At 35.1% G+C, this 27,732-nt stretch overlaps 1 protein-coding gene and 1 long non-coding RNA gene across 2 annotated transcripts; both read right to left on the reverse strand.

Annotated features, from left to right (window-relative positions):
* Window positions 1-2,514: 2,514 nt before the first annotated feature.
* Window positions 2,515-14,976, reverse strand: LOC102807152 (adhesion G protein-coupled receptor D1-like). Its single transcript, XM_085498392.1, has 17 exons — window positions 14,920-14,976; window positions 13,614-13,734; window positions 13,244-13,387; window positions 13,067-13,139; window positions 12,448-12,604; window positions 10,725-10,774; window positions 10,506-10,626; window positions 10,303-10,400; window positions 9,988-10,087; window positions 8,414-8,541; window positions 8,133-8,225; window positions 5,434-5,500; window positions 4,590-4,675; window positions 4,340-4,466; window positions 4,182-4,223; window positions 3,822-4,034; window positions 2,515-3,273 (listed from the first exon to the last, which is right to left on the reverse strand). Exons 1-17 carry the CDS (start codon window positions 14,974-14,976, stop codon window positions 3,238-3,240), a joined length of 1,713 nt encoding a protein of 570 aa, XP_085354518.1. The 3' UTR covers window positions 2,515-3,237.
* Window positions 14,977-15,164: 188 nt separating this feature from the next.
* On the reverse strand, window positions 15,165-15,548 carry LOC146747363 (uncharacterized). Its single transcript, XR_014929217.1, has 2 exons — window positions 15,471-15,548; window positions 15,165-15,325 (listed from the first exon to the last, which is right to left on the reverse strand). It is a non-coding gene; the product is annotated as an uncharacterized LOC146747363 (long non-coding RNA).
* Window positions 15,549-27,732: the final 12,184 nt, after the last annotated feature.

Raw genomic sequence — 27,732 nt, forward strand, 5'->3', positions numbered from 1 at the left:
TGTTGGTGAGTATTTGTGTGAGTTACCGATTGCGCCGATGTACCGGGATGGTGTGGTGAAGTATTGATTGTCGCTACAACTTTGGAGGATTGGTTGTTACACGCGGATTCTTAATTGATGTGTTCACACTTTGCTCGGTCGAGTGACCTGACAAGTGTTGGATGTCTGTAAGGGAAACAGTCTGGAAACGCTGGTATTTCTCACACTGTGATTAGTCTTTTAACCAGCGATAGCACATGGATTATAGAATGGTAGATTCACTGTTTCTTGCACCATACAACGGTCTCCGTGGCGTAAATAATCACCAATAGAACGGATGTGCATCGGAGCTGTACATGAGCGGACGTTAGCATGCGTAGAGTACGTAAGTTGCAACTGAACAAGACTTGGGGCATCAGTGGCAGCGAATATTTTGTGACTAAACGGATCTTGGCCAAAGTTTGTTTTTGTGAGTTGCTCGTTGGGCTATATATGAATTAGACTCCTTCTGCTTGTCATGTCAAGCCACCCCCATCGCTAAATTCAAGCATTTGAGTGTTCTTTAACCAACAGCAGATAATAATAATAAAGATTTAAGAGAGTAGAGACTGAAGGTTTGCTTGTCACAAATAATTTCTCCCTCTTCGGTCAACGGTGCAGCGGCATTTGATTTGTTAACCGTGCCTTGTATTTTGAGGTTGAGTGGCGTCTGGCTTGGTACCCTTTCTTTGTATTTTGAGCCCAGTACGCTTCGCAGCCAGTGCAACCGCTCAAAATGCTTATTGCAATGAGCACATGTATCTGTCAATTCCTAATTGCACAATGTATCTGGCTCGTCAGAAGCGGCGGAACGAAATTTTGTAATGGGGGGGGGGGTTCTGCTCACCAACTTTGCGCCGAAGACGGACCATACCTTACAAGGACATGCTTCCCCTTAACAAAATGAAATCTAGACTCTCTGAAACGCTATTCCTGCATTTTAAAGGGGACAAATTTTGCTGAGACAACGGGCTTCAGCTTGATATCGGTGGCCCCTCATTTTTTTCGAGATGGCGATCGCCCCTCTGCCCCCCCCCCCATGTCGCCGCCACTTCCCGTACTCCTCCCAGTTCTCTTGCCTGGTACGCAGACAAAACTCGCATTAGCTAGAGTAGCGTACATAATGTTGGAACTGCTTAACGATGTGAAAGTATTTTTCTGCTTTTGTAACTCTGTTGTATACTCAGTGGGAGTAAGGAAATTGTATGGCTCAACATTAGTAATAGCACTCTGTGTTCACTGCGTACATAAATTATACTGGTTGACGCAAGTACACTATGTAAGCCTGATACAATACATTTCTAACAAAGGTACTGTGTATATCTCTACAAAATCACAATACCCGCCCAGCAATGGACTGCATACCACATTGCTAAAAGAAGTGCATATTTACAATCAATCTACAATAAGAAATAAAACATAATCTATAGGCTGGCTATTAGTTATACTGCTATTGCAAATTAAAATACACATACACAGAAAATGTCACTACTGTCAAGTTTAATTAACACCAATTAATAATTAAATATCACACTATGATGCCAGAAACTCATGGTTACAGACAGTTTATAAATGTGCAATTGACAATGTACAGTACATCGAGGAATGTAAATTATCTATCGATATCTTGTGATAACGTTCGGTTCTAGTATAAAGCCATATTCTCTCTGCAGTCAAAATTCCAGATTACCAATGTAATCCAAATATTACTATACGATATTCACAAGTCACGTGATACATGTAAGAGTGGGTTTTGATGACCAGTGAATACAACTAAATTATTCAATTATTTATATAATGATGTAAAAGTCATAGTATATGTTCAGGTACAATTTACGAATAAAAACAGCTTATTTGAAGTCACTTCCACCTCAAATTTAGTAAAACAAACAACACGTAGCGTTAGCTTATGAAAACTACAAAAGATATTTGAGTGGTGACAATGTTAAACTAATAAAATGTCATTGTAACTCACTGAACTATACATATTTACACTCAGTAACTAAGGCACACAAACCTAACAATCCAGTTGCAAATTAACCAGTCATTAAGTGGAACAATTAAACGTAATAATTAGAAAACTATAGTAATAATTAAATGTAACCAAGCAATCATAAAGAACAAGTGATTAAATACGGTCGTAATTAATTAATTAAGTAAATATGAACTCATTTAAATATATTCAAATGCCATACATTAATCATAAGGTCACGTCTATTAATCGCGAAAGTATTGAATAAAAAAAACACATCTTAATAACCATAACCATAATAATAATAATAATAATAATAATAATAATAATAATAATAATAATAAAATGCAGTAAAATATTGATATAACCCTATTGATTATTGTAGGTAATAATTGAATATCATGGTACATTCATAAAATCGAGTTCACATGGTAATAACTGAATAACTTAATCATAGTATAGTACAATCATACAATTTAATTCAATTAAATAATCATTGATGACCAATTAAATAGTCATAAAGGTGAATTAAATAATCATAAAGATCACTTAATTAACTATGAAGTATTAAATGTCATAATATAATCATACATATCTATCAATTAAATCTGAAATATCCACGACGCTCAATTAATTAACCTAGCTAATAATGTCATTGAATAGTCAAATTAAATTCAATTAAAATTCATAAAGTCATAAAACTCAACGAAACACTGAGTGTAACTTATAAATCACATGTAATATACATTGTAATGTGCACATAATGACTTTGTGATTTTATATACTGGTAACTACAATCATATTTATAAAAGAAATGAAAACAAACGTATTCACGAGTTATTAAACGCCTTGTAGGTGTGAAATATTGTGGAAATCCTTTTTTACATTTTGTTTGCATACAGAAAAAAGAAGTTGCGTCACATAGTAACAGTTTACAGAAACATAATAGAAAAACAAATATACATGCTGTGTATCACAGTAGTACTACCGTCCAACAACATGTAAACTCCGTATATGCAATCGAAATAATTATGTCACTTGTTGCGTTCAAATTAATGAAGCAAATGTGTAGTTGGAATTTCTAATAAAATATTTTATAAACTTGAAAACGCATTTTATTATCAAAAAGGGAAATTCACTTCAACAGATAACAAATGCGTACGTGCGTCAGACAATATATAATATTAGAAAGTTGTTGATCATAAAATATTCATTACAATAGAGCCATGTGTTCATTCATCACGCCTTTATTTATCTGTAGGATGTACTTGACGGAGTCTTCCCTGAAAAAGAATAGAGAGGAATTATTTAATGAGTACGACTTGGGTATAAAACATAAACGACATCGTCCGAATTGCAGGCTTTCGCGAGCTCGATGTAAATAAATTCTACCGTATTTTATCACGGTAAAATGTATAAATCTTAATAGAGGCGCCTTTAATTGATTCATACAATCAGAGTTAGCGTAACATATGACAGCGTAACTGGTCATAAACAAAACGTAGTGTTGTAGTGCCGATCGCGAAGAATCGCCGATGAATTTTTAACGGCCTTTCCACAGTTCCCACTTGCCAGGATTTTCTTCGGTCTAATACTGACTAAATTGTAGTACCATTTATGTAAAATATGACTTGAACATGCAACAGTTAGTACTTGACATATGTATATGTATTTATAGTAGTTGTCAGCTGTTTACTTCGCACTTCCAGTTTTGTGCTTCCTTACTTTGGTCTCGCGATTCCCTGTATAAATTGCTATTTGGACATTTTTTGTGTATGATGTTATCGCAATATTACTTTGTTTCAAGAAACAATGAACTAATTATGCATACCATAGTGAACAAGGTATTTATTTTGGCCGCAACTTGTCGTTCCTTTTCTACTTTCTTCTTTCTACGTGACTGTGCAAGATTGTCCATTTGGTTCTCCATAAATTGACAGTCCTTCCTCATATCCATTCTCGTCTTTTCTAGTTCAATTCTCTGATGCAATGCTTCGATGTAATCTACATCACCAGAGAGTCGGATTCTGATTGCTACTAGTAACTGTAAATAATATGGTTACGTATTATATTAGATATGATATGTACTGACAATTTAAATGAACCATATATCTGAATATGAAACATACTATACATACCAATATCTATTTTTAGAATATAGACAAAAAATAAAATAAAATAAGTCATTCACCTCAATATTTGTTATACACACAGTGAGAAAGTAAGTGGACCCCTGTTGACCAAAACAATAAATATGAGTTCATTATCGTTATCCTAATGTATTTTGCATGTTTTCAAATATTAAACAATAACACACCGTAATATCATTTAAATGACAAGAAAATTTACCGTTGTGAATATCGCCGCTCCAAATATAAATCCAACCACAACATCGTTATAAGTGTACGCGATATATCCGACTGTAATAGCTAGAGGCCATATGCCGACCAACAGAAATAACGACAATAGTTCATAACTGAAAAAAAGCACAAAGTAAACCTAATTATAAGTTTAGTTTAAGACATACAAAACAGCACAATATATATAATTTAATTTTAGATTTTACTTTAGGAACTAAATAAATGAAAATAAAACCCACTAAAACTCTAGCAACTCCGATTCTTCATATTCTGGATGATTGAGATAAAGTACTCGATACACATAAAGTAGTATACCATAGGATATCTACAATTAGAAATCAAGTATTAGTGAAATGTGAATGAATTAAAACGATAGATTAAAAAAGACAATGTAAGCGTTAAACGTTTTACAATTTACTTCTATTAATAAAAGCCAAACTGACAAATAATATTTCAATATAAAAATAATGATCATAATAAAAAGTCATCAAATATGGAACCTGACATATTGACATACAATTTCAGGGAACAATATTCATTTCAACCAAATGTAATATTCACGTAATACAGTTTATTACTAGACAGCACTCACAGTTTACACATACAAAATGTTACTATCATGACATGTGACCCTAAGATGTTAGTATTGGGATTACAAAATGAACATGTGTGCCAAGTTTAAGAACAGTTGCGACCCTTTCCTGATAGCTATAATGTGAACACACACACACATATCCCCCTTGCCCCAATACTGAATATACACATACTCTAACACCGGTTATTTTTCTTCTGTAGTTACACACAACAATTACACAAAGTCATATTGCGACCTTTATCTTGACCTTAAAAATGGCAATGTGAATTACACGAGAACATTGGTACTGGATATTTTTACGTAAACACACGCTTTGGCCTTGACCTTTGTCGTATTGGCTAAAAGTTTGTAGGTGTTGGTGGCGCAGGAAACTTGTGTGCCAAGTTGAAGTCCGTACCTATTTTGCCCTTCGAGTTATAAGACGGACATACATTCATACACACACAAGTGAAGATATTAATTATTTTATTTAACTATGTACAACTTACTATAGTCAGCATTGTCATACATGTAGCTGAGATGTAGAATATATACACGTTGTCTACCAACCAACAGCTGAAAATATCAACAATATAATTCACTTGTGAATACGTTTTATAATGTAATGTATCACTAAAATATATGTATGGTATTTATTGTATAGATTGCATTGTGAACATTTGAACATTTCTAGTATTACTTAAATAAACCAGAGAAACAAAGAAATAATTATGAGCCTCAATTTAATAATATATTTATTCTAGTATGGTGATATGGTTTACTTGTTCACGTTTAACGTTCCGTGTGATTGGTACAACATGGCTAGTAGTTATATCTAATTTACTTTTAAACAGGGACTTTGAAATTTCATGAAAATAGAGACATACTCATAAATTGTTTACGTTATCTGACGCTGTTCATTTATGTCCTCTATTCTAAGATTATGATGGATTTTGTTTTTATCCCATATTATAGTACACAGTTTCAAGTCAAATGTAAATAGATAAGCAATAGCCGTGTGGAATTTGGCTGTTGGTATGCACTGAAAGTTCAAGTTTGTTGCGGGTTGTTTTTATTGAGGAAATCAATTTGCAGCGTACGCGGGCCGATGGAAGCCCGTCCCGGGGGGAAGAGGAGCACTAGTATAAACGGGTATGCAAAGCCCCACGAAGTCTATAAATTATGTTTTTAAAATAAGCAAGGGTTCCATTTGACATGTCAAAGTAGCCTTTTTTACATTTTCATTTTTATATACATGCATGTGATATATGGCAATGATAGGTTGAAATTACTATGATTCTTGGGTTTTTGATGAATTTGGCCTCCCGGGCCGTAATTTTCACCAAAAGTTGGTGCCTTGCTTACTCGTATACAATACAAGTGATTCCACGGAACTGAACCACACATTTGTTTTGCAATTATGCGTAAAGGTAAAGTGAGCTACATACGGTGGAATCGGGAAATATTTTTTTGTTTTGTTTATGAAAAGATGTTATTGCGCCAAATAAACCTACATTACTGAATAAATGTTAATCATAGAACTCATATATTGTTGCTGTTATGTTAAATGATTTTAATAAAAAAAGTACAAATAATAATAATTATTAAAAAAAATCCAATTTTAATCTTATTTCGGTCTTAGACATTTACTAATTTTTCCCGTGGAACCTCAGTTCCTTCCTCATCATTCTCCCCCTTAAGAGATCCTCCCTCTATTTATAAGTGAAACCACGTGATATCGTGACGTCACTACGACGCCTAGCATAAGTCAACGTGGTTGGTCAGAACTTAATAACATGCCAACTATGGAGTGCTAGACAGTCGTGATGACATTTGACATGGCGCACATGAAAGTATGAAAATGGTCCAGGCTTAAACAATACATTAGAAAATTACATATATGTGTTGGAATGTGGATATTAAAGTAATATTGCATGGGAAAGTTAACACGTACTGACATACACAACTGAATGTAATTGTCATATCATACGTACACGCGGGTAGCACACCAGATTGGTGACAATACCTCTAAAGGCCGTTATGACACAAATACCAACAAACGTCTATTTATTTATTTTATTTGTATGTACCACAATGCATTTATACTGTTGTGAATATTTCAATTATTTAATTCGCCGTTAGAGCTCAAATTTCATTAGAAATGTTGGTTCCCTTACAAGCTGTTAAAACATAAACCACCCGCTAACGTCGACGTATTTACTTTATTTGATATGGTAGCTATATAATATATTCAGTATAATGCATTTCAATCATTTAATTCACCAAGAGACCTTTTCATTCTATCGCTCTTGGTACTCTTACACGCCGCTATGACACAAAGAACCCACTGACGTCACTATATTTACTTTATTTAATAAATGCGTATGATGACATGATATAATCTGTTGGTAATTTTTCTAATTTGCATAAAACTAATGGCCGCTACGATACCATAAATCAACACCTCCAATCGACTTAAAAATCAACATTCTTTTTCAAAGGCGCTAGAATGTATCTTGAACGAATCATGTGGTCATTTAAATATTCCTCATTTGCGTAACTTCAAGGTGGCCACCATCGTATTATACTATTGATTTCTCTGTTAGACTTTTGTTCAGTTTAAAAGTTAGTATAGTGTTTTTTTTTAGATTATGGCAGGCTCTGTATTCCTGGTATATTTAATTTCTGCATAATTAATATTTAAAATGACGGCGAAAATTGGAACAATAATATACTGGGTAATACATTGAATGCCGACTGTTTTGCTTTAAGGAATGGTGTTCTACAGCTGTATATCAGGCAAGCATTGACCAATCATGTTCAAACTTATATATACACAATTCTTCATTTATACGTTCATTTATGAATCACGATGTCCGAATGTAATTTTAACAATGCATCATAATTGAGCATTTCTGCTATCCCGAACCCCAATCTCGGGCATACGTAATGGCCATTAGTGAAACATGGTGAAGACATTGAACATATTGCGACCTTGATACATTTCATTGTGTTTTTAGAACAGATTGAACATGGCTGACTGAAGGTCATTTTGTATCAAAAAATGCTGTTTTAGGACTACATCTCAGACATGCCTGACATGAGTGATTGCAATCCTATTCACACATACAATACACATTATATATATATTGCTAATTCACTTCAGTTTTGTTTACTAATGACTTGTAAGCCAAATCACTTATTTTACCTTGGGGATGACCGGAAGTCGTCAATATTCCATATGATCAGTCCTCCCATCAATACTATTGGCAGTATCCATCCAATCACAATGTAACTCATTCTACAAGACAATGTGTATAAGCATAATTTATATTCAATAATACTTATATTATCTCACTCAACCACCACCCACACACTTACTACCAATCCACTTATTTATCCATCTCATTCAGTTCATGTACCCGCCCTCGCACACTCTCATTCAGCGCATTATTATTAAAGAATCTGTGATAATGTGTACTGTCTTACCTGGCAGTGTTGTTTGAGTAGATAAAGCGATGACAACGCAAGAAAAGTTGCGCAGTTCCAATGGTTATCCATGTGCAATTATTAAGCATCAATGTTTGAACCAACATGGCACTGACGAAGCATGTTGTCTATGAAACAGAATGAGAAATACTGAATTAGTGTTTAGCATTATATATATTTATATATAATTGAACATGGCTGACTAAATTTAATTCCCTGGAATTACCCATGATGAGGAAAAATAATATTGCTTTTATTTGTAATGCGGTTTGTGAATTGTTTATTGTAGAGGAATGTCATCTTTGATTTAATGGTGAATGTATTGTAAGAATTAACTAGCTCAGGGGATTAGCGATGTATATCGGGATGTGTCGGGATATCGTAAATGATGCTGATCGAATAAATTCGTATTATATACAAAGATAAATCTTTGAAAGCACAGTTGACGATTGTGAATTCGCCATAGTGACCTAACTTTACTTCCAACTATTTACATATGTTAGGAAATGAGATTTACTGTCAGAGGTTTGCTCAGTATGATCCGTACGAACGCATGCCAAGTAGTATTGATGATATGCATTTCTTGTTTTCTTTCTAGATGACACTATTAAAGTACATCATCTTGACGTTATTTATAGAACCGACGGGACATATTTAATGAGCTGAACTTCGAATAACATTGAGTCAAATAACTAACGACATATGCATACAAGTTGTGAATCAAAGAACTTTTAACTGTGTGTTCAGCATGTGGCGTCATGAACCAAAACAGCGCCCTCTATGAACAACAATATTTTTTTCTTACTAAACATAGCGACCACTTGTGTTTTCGTTTAAGTTTATCGTTTTAGGCGGCTCATGCAGACATTTTCAACAAAAGCATTTCCTAGTGTTGAGCGATTGAGCTCAATTAATATTATCGCCATTTAGTGTTTTTGAGTTATTTTGTCTACCATTTATGCCGAAATTTCCCTGTGTATAAGTGGACAAAGTACTGTATTCATTGTGAAATACCATTCTCTCCTAGTTCCATAGAATCAATGTCTGCTTTTTTTGTTTATATGTATTGCACAATGTTTAGAAGGTGTATAAGATATATATATAAGCATCAAGCTCTAATAATGTTAGTCTCTGTACACCATTGATCCGAATTTAATTTCACAACAGATTCTTTTAAGAAGTTCAACACCGTGTGTGACTATGCGAAAAAGTGTAAACAAAACTCAGAATTGCTGGCTCCCCTTAGTAGTCATAAAAATTGCGTTATATAAGTGAAAAACTGATAATCAGAGTGAGAATTGCATTGAGTGTTGAGAAATTCTCCTGCAGAGTCACTAATAGACTAACACAAAAGATTGATATTCCTCAACATTTTTGCACAATTTTAATTTTAAGACTGGAGTAAGATGGTAAGTTCTGCCTTCCGTCTATTAATTCATTGGTTACAAACTAAATATTTGACAAAACTAGAGTAATTGGCGCCAAATTATCTCCCCAATTCATACAGTCGTTTAAAGGTTTTTAGGTAAAAATACAATCTGCATTTGCTACTAATGATTGCAATAGTAACATACCGTATTCTTCTGAGATTTAATCCCAACTACCAACGTCACTATTGTCATCAGCAGAGATATGCCTAGTTGCTTGATTGTGAAATAACGGTCACTGTATAATCTGCAAAAAGCATTCATACAACAATACATGACTGAGAGGGTATAAAAAGCATGGCCAGCGTCAACACAAGCAGGGGCTTTCAATTTATGACAAACAGTAGTGTCTTTAGATTCAATGAGAAAGTCAATCTTGTGAGCAAGGACATGCAACATTCATGGGGTTTGGGGTTGCTAAGCGACAATCCAATGAGTAATATTGACAGTATTTAAACTCACCTTGCATAATATAACATGATCAGACTGATGAGGAGAAGTGTATTTGCAACAACAGCTCCAATTAAAATACATAATTCCCATGCTGCCTCTAGAAATGGCTGACAAAATATAAATATATTATTAGTAAAAACGTTCTATTCTAGTGCAATATGTGATTAATATATATGTATTATCGTTTTACATTGTATTATAGTGTAACTTACCACGGGCCTGAGACCCATTTTCATAATGGCTACAAAATTAGTCAGATGGTTACAGGTACAGATGGTGTAAGATTCGGTATCGTTGGTAGCTATGCGACTACATCCACTGTCACTCCACAATCTATAAAATACCATTGAATTTCCAAAATTAGAAAGTTGGTGACAAAAGGTATAGACATAAACTACTAGTAGTTTCGAAAAAGCGAAATGGTCGCATACCCACTAGAGTAACCATACTTCATAAAGAAACACTCTGCATCGTGACCAACCTGTTGAATGAGATAAATGCCACAAATACATTAGGATGTGAGTGTGTTTGTGAATAACATTATATGTGACGCCACCTCTTGAGTTACACATCAACAAAGTGGAGCTATTAGTACATTGAGTTTAGTTAAACTCCAATTAAATCGCAACCTTATATAGAGTCGCGCTTTAAAACAAAGATAACGCAACTATATTAAAAGTTATTGTGTGGCGTCACAATATAGGCTACACATTTTGGTGTTTGTGCGTCTTTACGCATTGTCTCTTCTGTGATTTTTTTGGCCGGGTCGATTTTATTCAAACAGCAGACAGGTCACACCTTCACTCTCGTCAGCTTGGCAAATTCACCGTTGCCATGGCAACAACAACAACATGATTCTGAATACATTCGCGCCAAATATATCAGCTTCTACAATTCTTGAAGTAAAAACCACGGACATATCTCATTCCATTCAACTTGAGTGAGAGCCCAACGTTACTATTTGATTTTGTAAGATGTTTGTTATCATTGCCGAGAAATTTGACTTCAAAAACTTTTCCTGTGATTTTTTTAGGAAGGCTGCGCCCTAGAAGGTCGACAAATTACCAAAAAATACTTCTGTTTTACTGTTTCTATGACAACGGCCCAAAACTTGATTTTGGTCGTAGCTTTGTGCAAAATGTATCATACTTGAGTCAAAATCTCGGACATATCTCACTCTAATTGAATGTGCGTCTAAAGTTACTGTATAAGTGTTGTCAAGTAACTCTTTATCGTATATCGCGACATTCACAATGAGATAAAGGACAACAGCCTGAAATCTGAGTGCGGTGGAGAACACAGAGGGCGTACTCATTGTGGAATATACAATTGATGATAACTGCCAAACATCAACCTATTTGTTTTGCAAACTATTAAAAAAACAAGCGAATGTTAAATAATTTCTGAATACTAGGTAAATTTGAGTTAATTTGCGAACACTTTTGAATGCGCATATAACTACAATATCTGCCTATAGAACATTCGAAAGTAGACAGAACGTCATTTCATGGACTCGGCTTTTAGCGTGAATTCTTTGGCAAAAACGAATAAATTATCATGGTTGGAAGGGATGTTTTTGCTAGGAGGATAATAAAGGTCGGTAGGCGCATGTGCGACATTTGTGTTGATAAACATTGATTTTCCCATAATCCAGTGCGATCACAAGTACGAACTTTGCCCTGGGAGCAGCTTGCACTAATTACCACTGACGACTTCTTAAAATTACATGTTAACCTGCTTTTTATTGTTGGTGTGCGCGACAGTCAAAATCGCCATCTTTGTTTATATGAGACCCATATCTGGCGCATGCGTAGCGCGACGACTACCGCCCTTTAAACCCTTATGACAAGTTGTTAGGTTTTAGCTTCTTTACTATGCAATTAGCAACCACTTCGTATAAATTAGGTGACAATCCATGATTACAGATTTGTGATGTACACACATTATTTAGTTTTTATAAAATTATGAAAAAGTTTGTAGGAGACTCTGAAAAAGCATATATGGTGAAGCCATATTGATTACTAGTAGGAAAATAATATTAATTTAATTGCACATGGCAACATATATACTGTTATCTCTCACTAAAATTGCCGACATGCATCAAACTTAACCTGTTTTCCACAATAAATAACAAATTTGTCGCGACTTACTTACCTGAATGTGGTTTAGTTTCAAAGAGATATTTCGTTTCAGGTCACTCGTTTGTACACCGTCTTCGGGATATATTCTAGCTGATATAACAGGCGTATTTACTTTGATAACATTCACTAAGGCTGTGACGCTCGTCACCCATGTCCGGTATTTGGATTTCCTGGTCCAGAAATATAAATCAACAACAATTAATTACATCTACTCAAATGATTAATGCGTGAAACATCTAATTGAAGATATTTGATTACACTCACATGGATTTAAAATATATCTAAATTGGATACGGTATTGCAGCCTTACTACTGAGCAAGTATCATTGTCAAGTGTACATTGTAAAGAAGGAACTCTTACATGACTATAAACGTATGACATTAGTGGGTCAGGGCAAATATGTCTGCCTTTGTATTTTTAAATAAATAAATAAATAAATAAATAAATAAATAAATAAATAAATAAATAAATAAATAAATAAATAAATAAATAAATAAATAAATAAATAAATAAATAAATAAATAAATAAATAAATAAATAAATAAATAAATAAATAAATAAATAAATAAATAAATAAATAAATAAATAAATAAATTTCAGTACTCCACAATAGTTACTAGTATATACTTACACTGTTCCAACTGCTTCTGTTGGTAGTATCTCCGAGAGATTATGATATACTACTACTATGATGGCAATCTTGTCTATTAAAATGCAGTAAAATAAAGGTAATACAACAATTAATTTAGTTCTGACATTGCTGTAAGCAGGAATATTAATGTTAATACAATCGAATTGCTGACAATACCTTGTAATTCCTCATGATCGGTTTGAACAATTTCCGTGGGTATACGAATATAACTCCATGTAGTCCGATTATTCAGAGATTCAGGTAAAATTACGTATTCTTTGTTTTCAAACCAGTCTCCGTCCATAAAATGTACCTCGTAATCTAGCAAGTAAAACATAAAACCGTAAATATAATTAGGTAGAAAGTAATCAGTAACCTTTAAAAACAATGTTTTATATATAACACCACACATACCCCAACACCCGAAACATTTCTTACCTGTAAAAATGTCGGTGCAACAGCCTTCATGTTTTTATTCATTTTTTAATGTGTTATGGTGTATTCTGAAAAAAAAAACTACTCAGCTGTTTAGTTCTCGTCAACTTACCAATGTTATTGGTCTTCAGATTAAAGTCACGTCTTCCAATCTCCAACATATAGTCGTATACTGTTTGACCGAATTTGTCGATGTTGATGAAAACTTGCTGTATTCCCTCAATGATGTTATGCTGGAATAGAGTACACAAGAAAGAACACATATATATCAACACGTTAGAATTGATATCGAAGCTAACGATTGAGATCTTCCTAATGGCTATATTCTATCCAACCGATAGAAAGCAGCAAATTGTGTAGCTTTCGAAGCATAAAAAAACCCAGATCAAATCGAAACAATATGTTTGCAAAATTGTCTTGGATATGTGTCTTCCGGATGCCGAGTCCCAGTCAAGATGGGGTGTCATTTGGTCTTTGATGTCAATATGTCTCGAGAAATGTCCAAAAATATATCGTATTTTGTAAAATTCACAATTTTGTTCTGTTTGCTTCTTCGACGAGGGCGTGTCAGCATAGGAATGAAATGTAATGCCGGATTAACAAATGATTTGGAAGAATTTAAAATAGTTCTCTGCCCTTGTGCGCACTCAAAACAAAGTCTTGGATGAAATGTTTACGACTTTTCTGGTGATTTTTTGTCTTGGAACATATTTAAAAATAACACTCGTGAAATTAATTCACAGGTTGATTGATTTGTTTTAACCAGCCCAGAGTAAACTCAATAGTTATGTATTTGACCGAGAGATCTGTCAAAGGTGGCCTGATCTTCAAGGTGACTTTAGGCTTCGGGTATTATGACCCATCGATTCAGTCGTTTATAAATTATTGCTGGACAAGCACGAATGCTGCCATGGATCGATTATGTGACGTCGATGACAAACACTGTTGGTATAATAAAAATATGACACTGAAGCGACATTGACTTGTTACTTGTCACCATTTGAACATTCATATACTCGTTTTCCCGAATAACGACATTGTAACCAACACTGTAACCAACAGTTCATAGTTTTGCTAACTAAATAATGGATACGCTACATTTCATTCGGTAATATAGTGAGCCTGTTACGGTATTGCTAATATTGGCTAAATCTTGGGTTTATTTGCGTAATTTAGAGTGTTAATTATCCTCAAATCTTATTGAGAGTTTGTAAACGAAGAATGTGTTATTTAGGTTGCGCAATATTTTTTTGGAGTTACACTTAGTTGCAAGAGTTTTTAGAAGTGAGTCAAAAATATGCAGCCTCATCAATAGATAGAGAGTTTTAAGTTGCGTCAGCATTGATCGCCAAACACCTGAGCCTTAACTGTAGACAAAAGGTAGCATCCAGTTTCTTCTAAAGGATTATTTTTCTAACCTGTGTCGACTCCCATTCAGCTTGCAAGTCTAATAAATTACTGTGGTGTTGCAACATAGTCTATTGAAATAAAAAAAATGTACACATAGGTGAGCACTTTGAATGTTTTGTTCTGTCAAAAAGTGAATGAAACAACGAAAAAACAACTGCTCGTCTGTACATCATGCTTTATACACAAATGATGCGATTATAATTTCACAATGTGATAAAAGACGAAACTACATATTTTGCTTACGTTAATATAGTTGTCTTTTTTGTCATTAGTTGAATTAAATACAAGTGGATTCTTCGCAATAATGATCGACAGCACTTCAGCTTTAGCCATCTTATCACCGAAATTGTTTTCCACTTCATTGAGTTGTTCCATTACCAATACAATGTCATCAACATTTGTCATGTTTTCCAACTGTGGAACAATAATTTAAACAAAAAAGAATTGGAGTGTCCAGATCTGAGACAGATTTACTGAAGTTATAACGTTTTCAAATGGTAATAAGTATAAAGAGTCGAACTGAGATTAGATAACAGACATAGTTCACGTTTTACATTACCATCTTAGTAATATCAATAATTTCTTGAGAGATGCATCTACTTGTATCGGCTTCTAACCATACACCATCAACGTCACATTCTTTGAATAAGTAACCTGAAACGAAACAAAATTATCCAAGAATCTGTATAATAATAATAGAGGATTAGAAAACAGGTTAAATTTCGAGATTATAGCAATTGTGAAATTATTATTGTAGTATGTGTTGCTTAGTATTAATTTACATCTAGATATTACCAATATATCCAGTTGGACATGGAACCCATTGAGAACTGCAATTTGCATTGGTGTTATTCCATGTGTATTCAAATCCACTAATATATTCAGTTTCATCTTCACAGACGTCTATCCCTAAAAAAACCAAAACACTTATGTATATCACACTGATTAAACTCTGAGAGAATTGAAATTATCACATTTCTTTTGTTATTTTGACTGTCTTTGTTTTTTGTCTTTCTATTCATTTGTTTGTTATATATTACTGTAAAATATATTTCTACTATGTAATACTAAAACATACCTTCGGTTACCGGGCATTGTTTAATTGGAATTGGGTTACAGACGCCATCTGCAGTTCGCTCATAATCAGGTAAGCATATGCATTCATAGTTGCCAATCGTATTGTGACATTCTTCGCGTTTCAGTAGCATATGACAGTCATGTTTACCTTCTAGACATTCGTTAATGTCTGTAGAAATGTGTAAATATATACAGTGTTATACCCTGAAGACATATTTTGAGAATTGGTAACGACATCTGACATCAAGTGGTAATTGTAAATGCATCAGTGAATCATCACTGGCGAGGTCGCGCACGCTGAGCTCGTCGTACAATTACTATTGTATTAATATGGCAGTTGATTTTGTTGACAAAACTTTAAATGCAGTATATTATTATACATCTGTCACCGTAACGCCGTAGGTTGCAGCGTGCCGTAAGTTTGCGGTACTTTACAGGGTATTTTATCCTACCATATAAGGAAATGCAAATTCCAAATATGGAATGATTACGCGCATAAGCGTCCTCTAACAAAAAAACAAACAAACATGGCTGCCGCCAGGGTTTGACCGGACTCCACACACAGTTCGCTGATTCTGTTCTAAACTTTTTGGATTTTGGCATTCCCATGATGTATCCGTGGAAGAAAAAGATGTATAATAATAAGGTTATTACGAGGATACACCAAAGTATGGACTAAGACAGTGCGCAGTCGCATCGACCTCCACTGTGCATCGGTGGATACTACCGTTGTACTGTCTTCGTGCATACTTCTTTCATATCCTCGTTATAATGTCCTATTACTAATTATATACTGATTATTATAAGTCGGTGGTTGTTATTCGTAAAGGGTCAACGAGATCGCATTGAGGTCGAAAAAAGTACTCCACTTTTTCATTACCACAAATTCTTCGTCTCGTGCTGGTATTCACGCACAGTGGCGATGATACTTTGTTTAATTCGTGTTAACAAAGAGCAAATAAGTGTCAATAATATGAGGTTATTACGAAGATACCACAAATTAGTGATGCAAGTATGGACAGCCTTACAACGTAGGTGCGACGCCGCTCTACTGTTTGAATAGTAACCTAATTATACACGTTTTCGATCTCACCTCTTGGTGGCTCAGAACTGAGCAAAATTATGAAAATTATTAGAACTTAGGATATCGTGTAGTCATTCGATATTCGACGTACGTATTTCGTTGTACACTATCTCAAATTCTACTAAACAATGTAACTTGTGGCGATACAGTGACATATGTATGATTATTATATATTTCTCTCACCTTGACATACTGCTATTTTATTAGGTTCCCATCCTTTGTTGGTACAAGTTAATGTATCCACTCCATCTAATCGTAGTCCTGGTATTGGACAGTGCAAATGTACAACCGAATCATATGGGTAAGAATCGTTACCGCTGATGATGGTTATATTTGGAATCTGATAATCCTCAACTGTTGATGGTTTAGGAACTTCGCATGTACCTATAGTATATGTAGTACACAATTAATATTGTAATACATGTCATGGATGTGTTTTCAGCAGACGTGTTAATAATAACATTCAACCAGAAGGCTTTACTTTTTGTTCTATATGGGATATATTTGCTGAAATTATATGTGGCATTACAATAAGCTCTCTGTATCTACTTCTGATGGTACGCTCAGTACCACACTATGTACTAGGCCGAATAACTTCCTATAAATATGCTGCGTTGGCCATTAGTCAGCTACCTTGCTCGATGTCAATAGAACAGCCGAAACTCTAACACACCATGTTCCCTCTCAAAATAGTTGTAGCTTTTATAAAGAAATGTTCTTACCTATGCAGTAAGGCATATCTTTATCCCACCTACTGTCATCAATGCATGTAATAGTTTGAGCTCCGACCATGGCTTCATTATCAGAACAATTAAAAGTAATTTCACTTAAATAGTCAGCTTCGATAAGCATATGATCGATGTTCAAGGTGCACGATTCTGTAATTTAGACGCACAAAATGTATTACCGTCATGTAAGTACACATAAATGATCAGTGCAAACCCACACCCCCCCCCACACACAACCCACACACACCAATATACGCCCTTCACGTCGTACCATCGTTATGACGACACACGTTGGAATGACTTGTAATATAGTTGCGATATGAACTCGATTAAAAAAAACGTTTCTATACAGAGTTGTGCTTATTGGAGTTTAATTAAACTCAATTCAATCCAATTCAATTCAACATAGAATTGCGTTTCAATTCAAATTTAATTAAATAAAGGTTGAATATAAGGGGGTAGGTATGGTACAAACATATTAATAATAATATAACTTGAACATACCCTCTCTTTTCCTAAACTTAAGCTATGCAAACTTGACTTAAATTCGATTAAATATTAAAATAAATTATGAAAAATTGTGAGGGTTGTCTCTTGTAGATCAAAAGTTAAATGTTAAAACAACACAAATATTAATAGCTAATGATTTTCATTTCCGATATGCAGCATGAAACGATTCATTGATACAATTGGCCAGAACGCGGAATGTAATACGTATATTACTAACTAGATTACCCATCATGCACCTCGCCCGAGTAGTAGCGTCTTCAAATCCTGGAAATAGGTGTGGGCGACATATATTTGCGAGACGCAAGCCGAGCCCATATATGGAGCAAAAAGTGTGCTTGAGTCCATTCTGGGCTGGCAGGGAGTTCATTATTGTTATTATTTTTAGCGTTGTCAATACCAGTGGATTTTCTGGTTCTAACACGAAGGAAAATTTGGAGAAAATTCACAGTGAACGGAACAGTTTCTCAGTCACTGGCCCGTGAATCTGAATAATTTAAATGTCTTTCTGGATTTTTTTCCACAATCTCATATAGCAAAGAAACTATTTTTAATCCATCAAATATTATTGTAATTATTATTTTGTTTACATTGCGAGTGAACGAGTGACTGATGTGTGGTGTAGAGTAACATTGTAGTGATCGCCGGAGCGAACGGCACACCGTCTCCGTCGGTGTCCTCCACGGCCTTAGACTACTACGCTAGATCGCCGCTGTGGACCTGCTGGATCGACTATGCGTTGGGGTGCGTATCCGGGGTACATGTACGTGGTGATTTAAATCTGAGTGTATAAATAAAAAACACACCTAAGAACACGGAAACTTTTATTTGTTTATGGAAACTGTGCTCGAACTGTGACATTTCACCGGGAAGTCGACGCTGAGGAATTTCAACATAACACGTATAAAAAAACACAAAAAAACACAAACATGGAACTCCCTATCCTACATGATTTTAAGACCAGTGATGTGTCGATGGATTGAAGCTCGTAAACCAGACAGCGATGGCTTGCTGTACTGCACCCCATCTAGCTTGCGAGGTGAAGCGTAAAATCCCCGCAGCAAGTCGGCGAGCTTCTTGAATTTTCAAGGTGAAAGTGTTTCATTAAGACTATGGAGACTATGTGTATGTGACAGTGCCCTCACAGTTTAGAATCAATTTACCAACAGTCAATCATACTGCCTCTGCCATCAACGCGCTTGGCCAAGCCGTCAAAATCTTCGGGACGGAGCTAAGTCACAAGACTAAAGACGCGCACCACTCTACCGTGTATTTCTATAGGCTCTGCGCCATCTGCTTTGGAGCGCCGGTCGAAAAGCCGCTGAAAATAGCTAAAATCGAGAAAACAGCACAAACTTAACTTTTAAGTAATATTAAACAACCAAATTTAAATATGTTGCATATGTAGGAGTAATTTTGTTACACTGTTCAGTAGGTGTCATCAACCATCCCGAAGTACCGTTTTCTGAGTGATGGTTGCCAGGCTGCGCACAGTGGAAGCTGTGCCTGGCTGGATGCCGAGGAAATACGGCGACGGTATCCAAACACCATGCAACTCACAGATATTCAAACCAAAGCTATTCAAGCTATACTTAGTGCCGAGTCTGATGTGTTCCGTTTAGTCGCACTGGAAATGGTAACTAATTATGTTATTATGCTTTACCGGCTTTGTAATCATCTAGCGCGGTAATAGTGTTGTCACCACTGTTGAGTATTATAGAGAAAGGTTGTAGAGAAAGGAATGTCCGAACGGAGCAGCACCGAGCTCAACGACAGGAATGTCTTCAAAATTGGTGGCGCATGCCTCTTGTGTTTAAGCCATTCTAGGAAGAAAACATGTATTTAGTCTGCTGTGAAGTATTTTTTTCATTCCTTGCATTTTCGAGCGCATTTAACTGGGATTCGTCGACATCGATAAAACGGGCCATCATGTTTACCTTTGGTGAGGTACGTTTATTTACGCGTTGTACGTCGGTACCGGGTGTTTCTCGCGAAGTTGGGATTGGCCAGACGACGATTTGTGTTTGTCGTTATGACGGGAATGACATTTTTTCATGTAAACTAAGAACAAATAATTATTTTTCATATACTAGTAGCTCAGAGTTATTCATTTTCAATTTTGATTTTAATCGTTTTCACCCCATAATTCCCCTTATTATTGAATGCCCATCTCTTCATTTGTTTTCCGAACTTTCCTATGCATGGTACGGGTCCTTGATGCTCAATAATGCAATACATTATCGCGAATAATATTGGGCAATGACGTCATAAAATTCGCTGGTATTGACAATGCTATAATATAATACACAGCTTAAAATGTATAATTGGTTGGGCGAATCAAAAAGCCAGGAAGTGGACTTTTATACGAATATCATTAGTGACCAGTAACTCAAACCACATAGCCGTCCCGCTAAAAAAGTCGTACTAGAGCCACACATTAAGTATCTTTTAATATCATAGGAAAATTTCACAGCTGTAATTGGACAAAATTGACAAAATGTGAGAGGAAGTCATACCCCTAAGCCGTAATAACACTGGTCATTCAGTATACTTTTAAACGATACACATTTTTCAGTCGGCGTTGTTTCTATCTATAGGGGGACTGTGGCTAAAAGTTTCTGAATTGTTTGGTGATTGGTGTTGAATGTTGAATTCACACCTCTGTTCTTGTTTTACCTCCATGCTTGCAGCTTGATCCGCGTAATAATTTATGAAATAAGAATCCGGGCTTGGTCAATGTGTTTCCACCAAGTAAAGTTTCAATATGATGTTATAATTATGACAATCGCGCCATGGATCACGCTAACTCGAATCCACTCAGAATTTATCTATATGTGTGTCGATCTCGGTTATTTTTGTTATCCAATTAAACGCCGCTTTTAACGCACTTGCCCTCGCCGTGACCCGAAGCGTTCACCTATTTCAACAAAATGTCAATTTATTTCCACGCGGCTATTTAGTAACTGTGATTTGTTGTTTTTCATTATAATTTAATGTTTAGAATGTCAAAATTTGTTCTCTTTTATTTTAATTTTGAAAGTTTTACTCAGACGATCGATGAAATAAAACAGTGTAGTGACGTGTTTAGTAACCTGCTAAATAACGAGATAATTCCGACGTCAAATTCTATTTTGTCCAGCGACAGTGTACAAACGTACGCCGGTGTCGGTGACGATCACGGTGACCAGCTACACCAGAACTGACATATTTCGCATCTAACTCAACCCCATGCAACAAAAATTGATACTATGTGTTCATTATGGTCCATTCTTCCACGACGAACAAGTACACAAGTGACAATTTAGTCAAAGACGAGAAAACTGCACAAGAAATTTGCCTTATTTACACTTATCGGCAATGCAAGCTGCCATGCGACTTCCCCTTCTGACGTCACAAGGGGAATTTCTGTATGCAAATGAAAAGCTAATGAGGAGCCTCGTTTTAAAATACACAAAAATAAAGTTGCCGTAGACCAGTAGACTGAGTTTAAAACACAATTTTTCACTTAAAAAAATAATTCATGCGTAGAAACATAAAAAATAATAATATTTATGTATCAATGGATAATTTTAGGCGTGAAAATAGCAGCCATTTCACAGGCACTTTAAACAGAGCAATCAATGACCACGATTTTTTAATAGTGTCCTCTGCGTCAAAAACAAAGCATGGATAAAAAAAAGATTATTGTAGCTACCGACATCCACCGGTGGAAATACGCTTCTTTCGTATTCACATGTTTTAACCGTATCGGTGCAAAGCATATTATAACTTTATTTGCTTTGATGTGGTGGAATCGATCTATCCATAAGCGAAGATCTACTAAGCATTCAAAGGTTTGGTTTATTGAAACACTTAAAATTCCTCAGAAGGAATTAAAATGGTTACACTAACTGCTAAAACACATATATAAAACATACAAATTGTACAAGAATTACTGTCTAAAGCACAACAATGGTTTAATAAATAAATCAACAGACTACAATTACAAAAACTATTGATATATATTGGTAATAATATTGGGAAAAAAAATAGATGAAATAATAATAATAAAAAAAGCAATAAACAGTAAATCAATGAAAGATGGAAATGAAAAAAAAAACGTATTAAAAGAGAAAAGTATTTATGTTAATTTGCCAGAAGATGTTGCTGTCTAAGGTTCGTGTTATTTTTGATAAATTAGGCAACTGGTAAGCAATGCCCTGTGTTTCGCCTCGACTTATTATAACATCCCCGATATAGAAATACACGTCATTGGCCACTCCCAACAAACATTGTTAGTTCACGATCAATCACCATGGCAAAAGTACGAGTACGAGTATTATTAGTCAAAGAGTACCTGTGACCATTATCATTGCCCACTCCAAACAAACATTGTTAATTCACAATCAATCGCCTTAGCAAAAGTACGAGTACGTTTTGGTGTCACAATGGGAGGTTTTGATGGTGCAGAGACCTGCGAACTTGTGGGCTGCTTCCTGCTATCGCAACTTGGAGCGCGGTTAGGCAATGGTGGTTTAGCCGCCTTTATATGCAGTTGCGACGCCTCCTCAACATTTTTCTAGGGGGCGTCGCCAGTGGCGGATCCAGGGGGGGGGACAAGGGTCCCCTCCAAACGCATGAAAATGCACTGGATTACGCATAGCATCCTCCGAATCGCACGGTCCCGTGTATTTGACCTATAGGTCTGGACCCCCCAATACATTTTGCTGGATCCGCCCTGGGCGTCGCCCCCTCTAAACTCCAGCTGAAACCTTTTGTGTCAGCAAAATTTGCCCCTAGATTTCAAAATTGTTAAGGGGGCATGCCCCTGGATACCCTAGCTAAGTGAGAGATGATGAGCAGATTTCGTCAGTGCCGCCGTCTCAGATATGCCACATCCAATGAGGCTGAAAGGATGAAAAATACATATATTTTGCGTAATTGAAGAACCGTGACGGCCTAACGATCACGATTGATGCAAATAATCAAGAACATAGTCAACTTTCTTGGTGCCACTCTCTATCTTACTGAGGGTACTCATACGGTCCCTTCACTGTTAGCTTAACGCCAATTTGACATACGTACATAAGGTGAGTAACCACCCACCCGCCAGCATGAACATCCCGGCCGGGATTAACAAACGCCTATTATCGATATCGTCATATAAGGAGATGTTTGATATTGCGGCACCACCCTATCAAAAAGCTTTACGTGAAAGTGGCTACAAATCCCAATTAAAATTTGAACCACCCACAGAGAAAGGTAGAAAAACAGACCACACAGTAACGACGCGTGGTTTAACCCGCTATACAGCTATAACGTCTGTAATAACATCAACAGGCCTTGCCTTAGTCGACAAATAATTTCCGTCAGAGAACAATATCAGAAAAACTTCCAATAAAAATACAATCAAAGTTAGCTTGATAGTAAAAACAAACGCCAACTTGGTACCAATATAAACACCACGACTGACAACATGAAAGTAAATAAATTATGCAATTGCCTAGTAAAAAAACGGCTTGCTCACTGGTTCTGTTCGCTGTCTGGCATTATTTACTCACTAATATACTATGCAAATGTTACGTGAAAAGACAACGAAACCAGCGAAACATAGGAGTTACCGGAAACGAATTGAATAATATATATGTTAAAGAATAAATAAATCAGCGGGCATCGATGATCTCCTTTCAAAAATAGCGTGTATTACACTGTTGACTAACAGAATGCCAAAACGTTGTAAGCAGGCATTTACCTACAGTTTTGTAAAATGAGTTACAGTCTCGTTATTCGTTTACCAAATAATATTTGGAAACACTAAATTGAAAGAAGTGTCAGTGTTTGTTTGTCTATAAATCCTTACAAAGACTGGATTAGTATTCTACAAGTATACATACCTTTGGATTGTATCGATACAAATTGGTAAAAACCCAAGAATAAACACAACACACATTGGAAACTCATCGAATCCATTCTGATCGCGGTCTGCATAGTTGAGCACTCAGTAAAGGCTTTTTGGGGACAATTATCGTGATAATTAGATGAGCTCGTTAAAAAACGGAAATATGCTAATGATCGTGTCTTGTCACTAACGGACCGTTGAAATATTGAAGGCAGCGTCATACTTGTTATTGTTATATACTGTATATAATTAATTATACATTCGACGATGACCTCGTGTGAGGACTTTTAAGATAATTACAACAGCCATGCCTCATTGAATAGGAATGCTGGCAAGATAATATTACATTGCTGTGAATAATATGCGGAACAAGTATATTAATTATATAGATTTTATGGGCGACATATCCATGGAAACGGATGGTTTTATTGTCGATATAACTTAAATATGCAGGAAAAGCATCTACAAAATATATTTGATAGAAAACATATTTTTTTACCAAGAATAAGCAGCTCAAGAAATGATATTGTACTGTTCATGCATAAAAACACAGGAAACCCGGTACAGTATATCTTGATTAAAACATATACGTTATGTAATCTGACGAATTTTGTGATATACATGTCCGCGTCTTGTGTTCCTTATTCAAAAATGAACATCGCCAATGATTTATATTTATCCTGTACCTAGAATAATAACAGTTACTTATTTATTTATTTATTTATTTTTTCATTCATTCATTCATTCATTCATTCATTCATTCATTCATTCATTCATTCATTCATTCATTCATTCATTCATTCATTAATTAATTAATATACATATATACATTGAATTCATTATCTTTTATTTTGACGTCAGCAGCCAGGAAGAATACCGATAAAATACACAACCATGGTGATAATCAGCTGTCTTTGTCGAGGTCAAGCAAAAAACATATATGAATATATTAAATCCAACCAGTCCACCTATATGTTGTATGCACAGTTTCTTTATTTGGATGCTTTTCTTTGTTTTTGTTTTTTAGAATAATGTAAGTGCTAATAACATATATATGCGTCTGCTTATACGTTCTGATGGAGAAGCACATCTATTCACAGATGATGTGCGTGGACTACATCAAAATAAAACCACCCATATATCCATAGATAATTGCGAATTTCTCGCATGATGCACAAATCTTTCACTCAACTGTTACACACCCGTAGTAAATGAAATATTATATCTATTAGGGCAAAAATAACAATGAACGTGTAAGAGAACATATAAAATTGTACAACAGGAAACACTAATTTTCACAGTAACAATTATGTGTCCCAACAAAACAAAGTTATTATCATAATTGGAATGAAGTTACTGAGGCATTTAATAGCATTAGAAATATTTATAGAATAATCAACTAATTAAAACTACACAATTAACTAATTAATATATTTATTGGAGAAATATTCATGGAAAGCGGCCGTGCTAGGAAGAATATCCACCAAATTACTACAGTAAAATATATTTTCATGTCTGTACATTATAATGCTGTTCACGTCTTGTTTTCCCTAGATGTCGAACTCAAAATTAATATCACCGATATTAATATTCACGCCATGACTAGGATTATAACAATTATTTATTTATTCATTCATTCATTAAATTTGTTGTCCTTTATCTTGAAAACAGCAGCCTGGGCAGACAATCAAATTGCTACACAGCCAGCCGTTTTTTTGGTGACGTGAATGAAGCCAAGCATAAACAATTATGAATTGCTGGAATTGTATCACACGCATAGTTAAATTCAATAAAACAAATATAAGAAGTCTGGTGTAGATAGATTTCTTGTTAACCCCCCGACTTGTTAAAACGCGGTAGTCGTCGTGCCGCGTCCTGTTCGATATGGGACTCATAGCGACGTATACAACGCGTGTAAAATACATTGTTTATTTACATGAAATTTGAACACGCGCAGCGCGATGACCACCGCGCTTTAACCAATAGCATGTAGATTTTTTGTCTGTTGTTTTGCCAATTTAGGTTTCTTAGTTTCTCCTACGGTTTAAATTATTTCTTTATTCATTACATTTGGTATTCTATATTTTGCATAATATTCATGTTGTCATAATTCTCTTTCACTGGGATAGAGATTTGACTTGGTCACCATTATTCTATTATTAAATTTGATTCTTATCTAACCTTTGCTTTCTGGTGTCACTCTTGTAACTTGCTTTCTGTTAAAAATAAGAGAAGAAGTAAAGACTTACTGGTTTATTTAAACGTCACGAAACCATATATAAATAATAGTTATCAAATGTGTTTATCACTGTATAAGTAGATGGCCAGTGCAACAGCAGAATAAATAACCTAAATGCTTCATTACGAGTAAAACCATCCTTTTTAACTGTTTGATTTAAAAATAGTGCCTTAACTACCTTGAAACTAGGTTTAATATTTAATATAATTTGTTTATTTTATTTCATTGAATAAATGAATGAAAGAACAAAGTATGCACTAACTAAGTAATCTTAATAGACGAGATAACCGTAACGATAACCGAGATTACATCGTACACACGGCTCAATTTTTGAATACATATAACGCCATGTAAAAGTTTGTACTCCATCAAAAATTAGTCTCATACCCGTACAGAGTCTTCGACTTTAAATTGTTCAAAATATTGGCATTCATGACACAATGCAATAGACACAATGCTTATATCTCTATGCGGCATATTTAATGAAATAAATGCTCATATACGTCACCATTGTCAGCAGACATACTGTGCATGTAGCGACAAATTTATTGATTTTAGTATTTTCAATAATAAACAGATTTATGTATTTATATATCCTGCGAGTGTGCATATCATGTAACTGTCACAAGTTGAATATCCGATGGAATTAAACTTTTACGGTGCAGTTATCCATGCTCAAGTTAGTATACTGGATTCCCCAGTGCTAGACATACGTTAATGCCATGTGATCTAATCATTACATTCATTTTCTTTATAGTTATTATTCTATTGAGCCTCAGTGTCGAATTCTAGTATGGTGATTACCACACACCTGTGCAGATTTGCGTCTGATTTAAACGAGCTCCTCTAAGTCACAAGTATTCTACTTTTTTGAAAACAATTTAAGATACCTTTTGGAAAATTATCCTGAACAAACCTGAAGGTATGACATTGTTACTCCATTACGAAACGTTTGAAAAGTGTAATTGATAGAGCTACCATTCATTTAATTGTGTGCGAGATAACTGATTAAACTTTTCACATTACACGTACATTATTTAAAACAACAACAATATTTTATATTTCTGATTTTAATATTGCAAAATTTGAAACAATAATGATAATTATTAAACATCTACCACCGTAACGCCAGTTACAGCTTGCCATAATTTTGTGGTATTTTACGGGGTATTTTCATCCTACCATATTAGGAAATGCGAATTCCAAATATGGAATTATTACGCGCGTAAGCGCTCTCTAATATTAAAAACAAACATGGCTACCACCAGAGTTTGACCGGGCTCCAAACAAAGTAGCTCGCTGATTCTG

Source organism: Saccoglossus kowalevskii, chromosome 4 (genome assembly GCF_978046115.1).
Source record: "Saccoglossus kowalevskii chromosome 4, keSacKowa6.1, whole genome shotgun sequence".
NCBI lineage: Eukaryota > Metazoa > Hemichordata > Enteropneusta > Harrimaniidae > Saccoglossus > Saccoglossus kowalevskii.

What these genes read in the sequence shown, in the direction of transcription:
- LOC102807152 (XM_085498392.1), bottom strand. Translation starts at nt 14,976, where the DNA reads ATGTTGCAACACCACAGTAATTTATTAGACTTGCAAGCTGAATGGGAG. An exon ending in CTGAATGGGAGTCGACACAG is followed by an intron (nt 13,735 to 14,919) that starts GTTAGAAAAATA and finishes ACTCTATTCCAG; the next exon opens with CATAACATCATTGAGGGAAT. An exon ending in GAGCGGCGATATTCACAACG is followed by an intron (nt 4,224 to 4,339) that starts GTAAATTTTCTT and finishes TTTGGTCAACAG; the next exon opens with GGGTCCACTTACTTTCTCAC.